This window comes from Macrobrachium nipponense, chromosome 20 (assembly GCF_015104395.2).
Source record: "Macrobrachium nipponense isolate FS-2020 chromosome 20, ASM1510439v2, whole genome shotgun sequence".
Lineage (NCBI taxonomy): Eukaryota > Metazoa > Arthropoda > Malacostraca > Decapoda > Palaemonidae > Macrobrachium > Macrobrachium nipponense.
Window position 1 is genome coordinate 39377812 of NC_061089.1, and position 12500 is coordinate 39390311.

At 39.4% G+C, this 12500-nt stretch overlaps 1 protein-coding gene across 1 annotated transcript in view; it reads right to left on the bottom strand.

The window, feature by feature from the left end:
- LOC135219991 (uncharacterized) overlaps window positions 1-12500 on the bottom strand; it is a 171162-nt gene that overhangs the window by 42280 nt on the left and 116382 nt on the right. The window contains exons 3-6 of the mRNA XM_064257275.1: window positions 7159-7243; window positions 6290-6545; window positions 5191-5295; window positions 1545-1595 (exon numbers count right to left, since the gene is read on the bottom strand). Coding sequence (XP_064113345.1) covers window positions 1545-1595; window positions 5191-5295; window positions 6290-6545; window positions 7159-7243 — 497 coding nt within the window. The remainder of the gene's footprint in view (window positions 1-1544; window positions 1596-5190; window positions 5296-6289; window positions 6546-7158; window positions 7244-12500) is intronic.

The following is a 12500-nucleotide window of genomic DNA, read 5'->3' on the forward strand; positions in this document are numbered from 1 at the left end:
AAAAATTAGAATTACTACATGTATGTACCATGAAAGTTCCAGATAGAACTAAAAATGGGGGAAAATTTTTGAAACAACCAATGGAAAGCAAAATCATTAAATAACCCACGGAGAAGAAAAAATGCTGAATAACCCAAGGAGAGGGAAAACTGCTGAAATAATCAATGGAGAGGGAAAACTGCTGAAATAACCTGTGGAGAAGGAAAACTGCTGAAATAATCCATGGAGAGGGAAAACTGCTGAAATAATCCATAGAGAGGGAAAACTGCTGAAATAACCTGTGGAGAAGGAAAACTGCTGAAATAATCCATGGAGAGGGAAAACTGCTGAAATAATCCATGGAGAGGGAAAACTGCTGAAATAAGCTATGGAGAGGGAAAACAGCTGGGAAAACTGCTGAAATAACCAAAGGAGAGGGAAAACTGCTCAAATAATCCATGGAGAGGGAAAACAGCTGGGAAAACTGCTGAAATAACCAAAGGAGAGGGAAAACTGCTGAAATAACCTATGGAGAGGGAAAACTGCTGAAATAACCAATGGAGAGGGAAAACTGCTGAAATAACCAAAGAAAGAAAACTGCTGAATAACCAATGGAGACTGCTGAAATAACCAATGGAGAGGGAAAACTGCTGAAATAACCAAAGAGAAGGAAAACTGCTGAAATAACCTGTGGAGAGGGAAAACTGCTGAAATAACCTATGGAGAGGGAAAACATGCTAAATAACAAAGGAGAAGGAAAACTGCTGAAATTACCAATGGAGAGGGAAAAGGGCTGCTGAAATAACCAATGGAGAGGGAAACTGCTGAAATAACCAATGAGAGGGAAAACTGCTGAAATAACCAATGGAGAGGGAAAACTGCTGAAATAACCAAAGGAGAGGGAAAACTGCTGAAATAACCAATGGAGAGGGAAAACTGCTGAAATAACCAATGGAGAGGGAAAACTGCTGAAATAACCAAAGGAGAGGGAAAACTGCTGAAATAACCAAAAGGAGAGGGAAAACTGCTTAAATAACCATGGAGAGAAACTGCTGAAATAACAAAAGGAGAGGGAAAACTGCTGAAATAACCAGGAGAGGGAAAAACTGCTGAAATAACCAAAGGATAGGGACTGCTGAAATAACCAAAGGAGAGGGAAAACTGCTGAAATAACCAATGGAGAGGGAAAACTGCTGAAATAACCAAAGGAGAGGGAAAACTGCTTAAATAACCAATGGAGAGGGAAAACTGCTGAAATAACCAATGGAGAGGAAAACTGCTGAAAATAACCAGGAGAGGGAAAACTGCTGAAATAACCAATGGAGAGGGTGAAAATGCTGAAATAACCAATGGAGAGGGAAAACTGCTGAAATACCAAAGGGAGGGAAAACCTGCCTAAATAACCAATTGAGAGGGAAAAACTGCTTTGATAACCAATGGAGAGGGAAAACTGCTGAAATAACCAAAGGAGAGGGAAAACTGCTGAAATAACCAAAGGAGAAGGAAAACTGCTGAAATAACCAATGGAGAGGGAAAACTGCTGAAATAACCAATGGAGAGGGAAAACTGCTGAAATAACCAAAGATAGGGAAAACTGCTGAAATAACCAAAGAGAAGGAAAACTGCTGCAAATAACCAATGGAGAGGGAAAACTGCTGAAATAACCAAGAGAGGGAAAAACTGCTGAAATAACCAAAGGAGAGGGAAAACTGCTGAAATAACAAAGGAAAGGAAAACTGCTGAAATTACCAAAGGTGAGGGAAAACTGCTGAAAATAACCAATGGAGAGGGAAACTGCTGAAATAACCAAAGGAGAGGGAAAACTGCTGAAATAACCATGAGAGGGAAAAACTGCTGAATAACCAATGGAGAGGGAAAACTGCTGAAATAACCAAAGGAGAAGGAAAACTGCTGAAATAACCTGTGGAGAGGGAAAACTGCTGAAATAACCATGGAGAGGAAAACTGCTGAAATAACCAATGGAGAGGGAAAACTGCTGAAATAACCAAAGGAGAGGGAAAACTGCTGAAATAACCAAATGAGAGAAAACTGCTGAAATAACCAATGGAGGGAGGAAAACTGCTAAATAACAATGGAGGAAGGGAAAACTGCTGAAATAAACAATGGAGAGGGAAAACTGCTGAAATAACCAAGAGCGGGAAAACTGCTGAAATAACCAAAGAGAAGGACAACTGCTGAAATAACCAATGAGAGGGAAAACTGCTGAATAACCAATGGAGAGGGAAAACTGCTGAAATAACCAATGGAGAGGGAAAACTGCTGAAATAACCTGTGGAGAAGGAAAACTGCTCAAATAATCCATGGAGAGGGAAAACCGCTGGGAAAACTGCTGAAATAACCATGGAAAGGGAGGGTAAAAGCTGAAATAACCAAAGGAGAAACTGCGGAAATAACCAAAGAGAGGAAAACTGCTGAAATAACCAAATGGAGAGGGAAAACTGCTGAAATAACCAATGGAGAGGGAAAACTGCTGAAATAACCAAAAGGAGAGAAAACTGCTGAAAATTAACCAATAGAGGGAAAACTGCTGAAATAACCAAATGGAGAGAAAACTTCTGAAATAACAATGGAGGAGGGAAAACTGCTGAAATAACCAATGGAGAGAAAACTGCTGAAATAACCAAAGGAGATGGGAAAACTGCTGAAATAACCAATGGAGAGGGGAAAACTGCTGAAATAACCAAAGAAGAGGGAAAACTGCTGAAATAACCAATGGAGAGGGAAAAACTGCTGAAATTACCAAAGGAGAGATGGCTGCTGACCATGGAGAGGGAAAACTGCTGAAATAACCAATGGAGAGGGAAAACTGCTGAAATAACCAAAGGAGAGGGAAAACTGCTGAAATAACCAATGGAGAGGGAAAACTGCTGAAATAACCAATGGAGAGGGAAAACTGCTGAAATAACCAAAGGAAAGGGAAAACTGCTGAAATAACCAATGGAGAGGGAAAACTGCTGAAATAACATATGGAGAGGGAAAACTGCTGAAATAACCAAAGGAGAGGGAAAAACTGCTGAAATAACAAAGGAGGGGAAAACTGCTGAAATAACCAATGGAGGGAAAACTGCTGAAATAACCAATGGAGAGGGAAAACTGCTGAAAATAACCAAAGGAGAGGGAAAAAAACTGCTGAAAATAACCAAAGGAGAAGGGTAAACTGCTGAAATAACCATGGAGAAGGAAAAACTGCTGAAATAACCCATGGAGAGGGAAAAACTGCTGAAATAACCCATGGAGAGGGAAAACTGCTGAAATAACCAAAGGAAGAGGGAAACTGCTGAAATAACCAAAGGAGAGGGAAAACTGCTGAAATAACCAATGGAGAGGGAAAACTGCTGAAATAACCAAAGGAGAGGGAACCAATGGAGAGGGAAAACTGCTGAAATAACCAATGATAGGGAAAACTGCTGAAATAACCAAAGGAGGAAAACTGCTGAAAATAACCAATGGAGAGGGAAAACTGCTAGAAATAACCAAAGGAGAGGGAACTGCTGAAATAACCAATGGAGAGGGAAAACTGCTGAAATAACCCAATGGAGGAGAAAACTGCTGAAATAACCAAAGGAGAGGGAAAACTGCTGAAATAACCAATGGAGAGGGAAAACTGCTGAAATAACCAAAGGAGAGGGAAAACTGCTGAAATAACCAATGGAGACAAAAACTGCTGAAATAACCCTGGAGAGGGAAAACTGCTGAAATAACCAAAGGAGAGGGAAAACTGCTGAAATAACCAATGGAGAGGGAAAACTGCTGAAATAACCAATGGAGAGGGAAAACTGCTGAAATAACCAAAGGAGAGGGAAAACTGCTGAAATAACCAATGGAGAGAAAACTGCTGAAATAACCAAAGGAGAGGGAAAAACTGCTGAAATAACCTATGGAGAGGGAAAACTGCTGAAATAACCAAAGTAGAGGAAAACTGCTGAAATAACCAATGGAAGAGAAAACTGCTGAAAATAACCAAAGGATAGGAAAACTGCTGAAATAACCAATGGAGAGGGAAAACTGCTGAAATAACCAATGGAGAGGGAAAACTGCTGAAATAACCAATGGAGAAGGAAAACTGCTGAAATAACCTGTGGAGAGGGAAAACTGCTGAAATAACCAATGGAGAGGGAAAACTGCTGAAATAACCAATGGAGAGGGAAAACTGCTGAAATAACCAAAGGAGAGGGAAAACTGCTGAAATAACCAATGGAGAGGGAAAACTGCTGAAATACCAATGGAGACTGCTGAAATAAACAATGGAGAGGGAAAAACTGCTGAAATAACCAAAGGAGATGGGAAAACTGCTGAATACCAAAGGAGAAAGGAAACTGCTGAAATAACCAATGGAGAGGGAAAACTGCTGAAATAACCAATGGAGAGGGAAAACTGCTGAAATAACCTGTGGAGAAGGAAAACTGCTCAAATAATCCATGGAGAGGGAAAACCGCTGGGAAAACTGCTGAAATAACCAATGGAGAGGGATAACTGCTGAAATAACCAAAGGAGAGGTAAAACTGCTGAAATAACCAAAGGAGAGGGAAAACTGCTGAAATAACCAATGGAGAGGGAAAACTGCTGAAATAACCAATGGAGAGGGAAAACTGCTGAAATAACCTATGGAGAGGGAAAACTGCTGAAATAACCAAAGGAGAGGGAAAACTGCTGAAATAACCAAAGGAGAGGGAAAACTGCTGAAATAACCAATGGAGAGGGAAAACTGCTGAAATAACCAAAGGAGAGGGAAAACTGCTGAAATAACCAATGGAGAGGGAAAACTGCTGAAATAACCAAAGGAGAGGGAACCAATGGAGAGGGAAAACTGTTGAAATAACCAATGGAGAGGGAAAACTGCTGAAATAACCAATGGAGAGGGAAAACTGCTGAAATTACCAAAGGAGAGGGAAAACTGCTGAAAAAACCAATGGAGGGAAAACTGCTGAAATAACCAATGGAGAGGGAAAACTGCTGAAATAACCAAAGGAGAGGGAAAACTGCTGAAATAACCAATGGAGAGGGAAAACTGCTGAAATAACCAATGGAGAGGGAAAACTGCTGAAATAACCAAAGGAAAGGGAAAACTGCTGAAATAACCAATGGAGAGGGAAAACTGCTGAAATAACCTATGGAGAGGGAAAACTGCTGAAATAACCAAAAGAGAGGAAACTGCTGAAATAACCAAGGAGGGAAAACTGCTGAAATAACCAATGGAGAGGGAAAACTGCTGAAATAACCAATGGAGAGACTGCTGAAATAACCAATGGAGAGGGAAAATGCTGAAATAACCAAAGAGGAGGAAACTGCTGATGCCTGTGGAGAAAAGGAAAAACTGCTGAAATAACCAATGGAGAGGAAAACTGCTGAAAATAACCAATGAGAGGGAAAACTGCTGAAATAACCAAAGGAGAGGGAAAACTGCTGAATAACCAAAGGAGAGGGAAAACTGCTGAAATAACCATGGAGGGAAAACTGCTGAAAATAACCCAAAGGAGTGGGAACCAAATGAGAGGGAAAACTGCTGAATAACCAATGGAGAGGGAAAACTGCTGAAATAACCAATGATAGGGAAAACTGCTGAAATAACCAAGGAGAGGAAAACTGCTGAAATAACCAATGGAGAGGGAAAACTGCTGAAATAACCAAAGGAGAGGGAAAACTGCTGAAATAACCAAAGGAGAGGGAAAACTGCTGAAATAACCAATGGAGAGGGAAAACTGCTGAAATAACCAATGGAGAGGGAAAACTGCTGAAATAACCAATGGAGAGGGAAAACTGCTGAAATAACCAAAGGAGAGGGAAAACTGCTGAAATAACCAAAGGAGAGGGAAAACTGCTGAAATAACCTGGAAAGATAGGGAAAACTGCTGAATAACAATGGAGAGGAAAACTGCTGAAATAACCAATGGAGAGGGAAAACTGCTGAAATAACCTGTGGAGAAGGAAAACTGCTCAAATAATCCATGGAGAGGGAAAACCGCTGGGAAAACTGCTGAAATAACCAATGGAGAGGGAAAACTGCTGAAATAACCAATGGAGAGGGAAAACTGCTGAAATAACCAAAGGAGAGGGAAAACTGCTGAAATAACCAAAGGAGAGGGAAAACTGCTGAAATAACCAATGGAGAGGGAAAACTGCTGAAATAACCAAAGGAGAGGGAACCAATGGAGAGGGAAAACTGCTGAAATAACCTGTGGAGAGGGAAAACTGCTGAAATAACCAATGGAGAGGGAAAACTGCGAAATAAACCAAAGAGAGGGGAAAACTGCTGAAATAACCAATGGAGAGGGAAAACTGCTGAAATAACCAAAGGAGAGGGAAAACTGCTGAAACCAAGGAGAGGGAAACTGCTGAAATAACCCATGGAGAGGGAAAAACTGCTGAAATAACCCATGGAGAGGGAAAAACTGCTGAAATAACCCATGGAGAGGGAAAACTGCTGAAATAACCAAAGAGGAGAAAAACTACTGAAATAACCATGGAGAGGAAAACCTGCTGAATAACCAAATGGGAAGAGGAAAACTGCTGAATAACCAATGGAGAGGGAAAACTGCTGAAATAACCTGTGGAGAGGAAAACTGCTCAATAATCCATGGAGAGAAAACCGCTGGGAAAACTGCCGAATAACCAATGGAGAGGGAAAACTGCTGAAATAACCAAAGGAAGGTAAAACTGCTGAAATAACCAAAGATAGGGAAACTGCTGAAATAACCAATGGAGAGGGAAAACTGCTGAAATAACATGAGAGGGAAAACTGCTGAAATAACCAAAGGAGAGGGTGAAAAACTGCTGATAACCAATGGAGAAGGGAAAACTGCTGAATAACCAAAGGAGGGAAAACTGCTGAATAACCAATGGAGAGGGAAAACTGCTGAAATAACCAAAGGAGAGGGAAAACTGCTGAAATAACCATGGAGAGGGAAAACTGCTGAATAACCAAAGGAGAGGGAACCAATGGAGAGGGAAAACTGTTAAATAACCAATGGAGAGGGAAAACTGCTGAAATAACCAATGGAGATGGAAAACTGCTGAAATTACCAAGGAGAGGAAACTGCTGAAAAAACCAATGGAGGGAAAACTGCTGAAATAACCAATGGAGAGGGAAAACTGCTGAAATAACCAAGTAGAGGGAAAAACTGCTGAATAACCAATGGAGAGGGAAAACTGCTGAATTACCATGGAGATGGGAAACTGCTGAAATAACCAAATAAAGGGAAAACTGCTGAAATAACCAATGGAGAGGGAAAACTGCTGAAATAACCTATGGAGAGGGAAAACTGCTGAAATAACCAATGGAGAGGGAAAACTGCTGAAATAACCAATGGAGAGGGAAAACTGCTGAATAACCAATGGAGAGGGAAAACTGCTGAAATAACCAATGGGAGGGAAAACTGGCTGAAATACCAATGGAGAGGGAAAACTGCTGAAATAACCAATGGAGAGGGAAAACTGCTGAAATAACCTGTGGAGAGGGAAAACTGCTGAAATAACCAATGGAGAGGGAAAACTGCTGAAATAACCAATGGAGAGGGAAAAGTGCTGAAATAACCAATGAAGAGGGAAAACTGCTGAAATAACCAAAGGAGAGGGAAAACTGCTGAAATAACCAATGGAGAGGGAAAACTGCTGAAATAACCAAAGGAGAGGGAACCAATGGAGAGGGAAAACTGCTGAAATAACCAATGGAGAGGGAAAACTGCTGAAATAACCAATGGAGAGGGAAAACTGCTGAAATAACCAAAGGAGAGGGAAAACTGCTGTAACCAATGAGAGGGAAAACTGCTGAAATAACCAAAGGAGAGGAACTGCTGAAATAACCAAGGAGAGGGAAAACTGCTGAAATAACCATGGAGAGGGAAACTGCTGAAATAACCAATGGAAGAGGAAAACTGCTGAAATAACCAATGGAGGAGGGAAACTGCTGAAATAACCAAAGATAGGGAAGAAAACTGCTGAAATAACCAATGGAGAGGGAAAACTGCTGAAATAACCTATGGAGAGGGAAAACTGCTGAAATAACCAAAGGAGAGGGAAAACTGCTGAAATAACCAATGGAGAGGGAAAACTGCTGAAATAAGCAATGGAGAGGGAAAACTGCTGAAATAACCAAAGTAGAGGGAAAACTGCTGAAATAACCAATGGAGAGGGAAAACTGCTGAAATAACCAAAGGAGAGGGAAAACTGCTGAAATAACCTATGGAGAGGGAAAACTGCTGAAATAACCAAAGGAGAGGGAAAACTGCTGAAATAACCAATGGAGAGGGAAAACTGCTGAAATAACCAATGGAGAGGGAAAACTGCTGAAATAACCAAAGGAGAGGGAAAACTGCTGAAATAACCAAAGGAGAGGGAAAACTGCTGAAATAACCAAAGGAGAGGGAAAACTGCTGAAATAACCTATGGAGAGGGAAAACTGCTGAAATAACCAAAGAGAAACGGCTGAATAACCAAAGGAGAGACTGCTGAAATAACCAAAGGAGAGGGAAAACTGCTGAAATAACCTGGAGAGGGAAACTGCTTGAAATAACCAAAGGAGAGGGAAAACTGCTGAAATAACCAAAGGAGGGACTGCTGAATAACCAAAGGAGAGGGAAAACTGCTGAAATAACCAATGGAGAGGGAAAACTGCTGAAATAACCAAAGGAGAGGGAAAACTGCTGAAATAACCAAAGGAGAGGGAAAACTGCTGAAATAACCAAAGGAGAGGGAAAACTGCTGAAATAACCAAAGGAAAGAGGAAAACTGCTGATAACCTATGGAAGGGAAAACTGCTGAAATAACCAAAGGAGAGGGAAAACTGCTGAAATAACCAATGGAGAGGGAAAACTGCTGAAATAACCAATGGAGAGGGAAAACTGCTGAAATAACCAAAGTAGAGGGAAAACTGCTGAATACCAATGAGAGGGAAAACTGCTGAAATAACCAATGGAGAGGGAAAACTGCTGAAATAACCTATGGAGAGGGAAAACTGCTGAAATAACCTAGTGGAGAAGGAAAACTGCTGAAATAACCTATGGAGAGGGAAAACTGCTGAAATAACCTATGGAGAGGGAAAACTGCTGAAATAACCAAAGGAGGGAAAAGGGAAAAACTGCTGAAATAACCAAAGGAGATGAAAACTGCTGAAATAACCAAAGGAGAGGGGAAAAACTGCTGAAATAACCTATGGAGAGGGAAAACTGCAGAAAAAACAAAAGGAGGGAAAACTGCTGAAATAACCAAAGGAGAGGGAAAACTGCTGAATAACCAATGGAGAGAAAACTGCTGAAATACCAAAGGAGAGGAAAACTGCTGAAATAACCAATGAGAGGGAAAACTGCTGAAATAACCAAAGGAGAGGGAAAAAAAAAAACTGCTGATAACCAATGGAGAGGAAAACTGCTGAAATACCTATGGAGAGGGAAAACTGCTGAAATAACCAAAGTAGAGGGAAAACTGCTGAATAACCTGAGAGGGAAAACTGCTGAAATAACAAAGGAGACTGCTGAAATAACCAAAGGAGAGGGAAAACTGCTGAAATAACCAAAGGAGAGGGAAAACTGCTGAAATAACCAATGGAGAGGGAAAACTGCTGAAATAACCAAAGGAGAGGGAAAACTGCTGAAATAACCAAAGGAGAGGGAAAACTGCTGAAATAACCAAAGGAGAGGGAAAAACTGCTGAAATAACCTATGGAGAGGGAAAACTGCTGAAATAACCTATGGAGAGGGAAAACTGCTGAAATAAGCTATGGAGAGGGAAAACTGCTGAAATAACCTATGGAGAGGGAAAACTGCTGAAATAACCTATGGAGAGGGAAAACTGCTGAAATAAGCTATGGAGAGGGGAAACTGCTTAAATAATCCATGGAGAGGGAAAACCGCTGGGAAAACTGCTTAAATAACCTATGGAGAGGAAAAAACTCGTGAAATAACCCATGGAGAGGAAAAACTGCTGAAATTACCTATGGAGAGGAAAACACTGTTGAAATAATCCATGGAGAAGAAAAACTGCTGAAATAACCTATGGAGAGGAAAAAACTGCTGAAATAACCCATGGAGGGAAAACCGCTGGGAAAACTGCGAAATAATCTGTCAAGAGGGAAAACAGGTAAAATATCCCATGGAGAAGGGAAATTACTGAAATATCCAATAAAGAATAGGAAATTTTCTCAATGTTTAGTAAAAAGTGTTTAAATAACTCGAGAGAGGAGGAAAAATTGTTGATATAACCGCTGCAGAAGAAGGAAAATTTCTGAGATAACCCATAAAGACGATAGAAAATTAATCTAAGTGTAGTGAATATTGTTGAAGCAACTCATAAAGAGAAAATAATGTTAAATAACCCATAAAGAAGGAAAATTGTTCAATTAACCTATAAAAAGAAAGAAACATTGTAGAAATAACCCATAAAAAGGAATGGAAAGTAGTTGTTGTAATACTCCAAAAGAAAAATTGAGGAAATAATTCAGACGTAAAATTGTTGAACTAACCCACAAAGAAAAATTAAAATTACTGAAATAACAAACAAAGGAAGATAATTATTGAAATAACCCCCCCAAAAGGAAGCAAAATTGTTAAAACTGTGCTCTCAGAAGCAAAGAAAATCGTTTGGTGAGTTTCCCAAGAAGAAAAGAAAACGGTTTCATTTTCGTGACGCATTTTTTATCTGAAAATGTTCGAGGAGTTCCCGCTCGGGAGGATCAAGTGAATCGTTGCAATTAACGGACTTATCTCTTTCATCGCTCGCCCGTCGTTTATTAGATTAAAGGACGACGTTCCGGATGTTCCGAAAAAAATATATTGCGAACCAAACCAAATATAACTGAAGAGTAGTAATTAGCATTTATGCTGCAAGGTAAATATATTTGCTAATGCTTGTATTTATCTTCTCTTTCTGTCTATGTTTTTGAAACAGACGAAGCTGAGAAGACATCCTGGGTAAAACGCCATATACATGATATGGGTAGAAATGTATATATGTATGTGTATATATAGATATATATATATATATATATATATATATATATATATATATCAGTATTATATATAATATTTCTACTTTACAGTAATAAAATCATAAAACCTATATATCTTAGAACATTTATCCTCACTTAGGTGTTTTCTAGAAAAAGGTTTGGCTTATTCATGATTCTTCTTCTCTGAATAAAAAAACTGGCAGTAAAAACATAGCACAATTTTGCACAACTCGGTGATCAGTAAAGAAAGATGCAGGTATCGTTTTGAAACCGATTACTCTGCCATAGGACTTTTATCTAAACCAATTTTCCACTAGTCTCTTTTGCCTAAATTTCAATTCCCTCCTACATAAGACTCTTCGACCCATCTGCCCTATCCTGAAATAGTCGTTTCATTTCTACCATGGTTCCTCCCAAGTGCCTTTGCCTAATTTTATAGATATTTTTCCCTATTTATGCTTTGGTCCAACCATTCGTTTTCTCTCCCGCTTTTTTAATAATTTTTTCCTCCACTTACCATTTCCTTCTGTTATTATCAGTCTTTTTTGTTACCTATCTGTGCATTCATCTCACTCTCCTCATTTCCTTTTTATGCCTTATCTCTTTGCTTCTTGCCCCTAATCCGCATCAATGTATTGATCAACTTCTTTATCTGACGGATCTATCCCGGATATTGATGCTCTTGTGTCATGACTGAGGTGAATGATGAGAGAAAAACCCTAATTATTTCATCTTGTTTCACGAAGCGAGTCTTCGTTTCACAATAATTTCCCTTTGAGGGAAAAACCTTCTCTCTCATCGGCTCCTATTCTACTTCCATTGATAAAATAGTTGTTTCATATAACCTTGTTCTGTTAACTGAGCAATTTACGTGTAACGATCTAGATTACTTCGACATATTTATTCTGTTTTATATAACTGATAAGTAGGACGCAAACACACAAAAAAAACAAAAAAACTCAACTAAACCGATGATATGCATCAAAAAATTGGTAACACAGAAGGATAACCTAAGTTACCACCACTTGGTACTATAATTATTTTCGGTACTACCATTTTTTATACAAACATGTACATACAGCACTGATATTGCGATTTGGTGGGCTCTAAGCAAAATAGTGATCCTGACACTAAGCAAAACGAACCCACAGTCAGGACCAAAGTCACAAAAGCCAATAACAGAGGCTCATTGCTGAAATGGAGATTGCTGAAGGTGACCAAAGAGGTTGTAGGCCGACAATGGTCAAAATTAGTCCCTACTATCGGGAAAAAATTAAATCAGCGTTTCCAGAGATTTCTTTAGAACGATAGAGGTCACCCTGAGATAGCTAACATCTGGAAAATAGTTCAAAATAACCAAAGATATACAATTAATAATACCACCATCTTTAAAAATTTATGTAGCTTTACAAACGGAGCATCATTTTCTAGCAGGAATAGATGTACATGTTTTCAATTGATGCTAAACATAATGCCTGGGGCAAAGATAACAATTATTAAGACTTATTTAATATACTGACGCCTACCCAATATGATTCAAGAATTTAAAGCAAGGTACGAG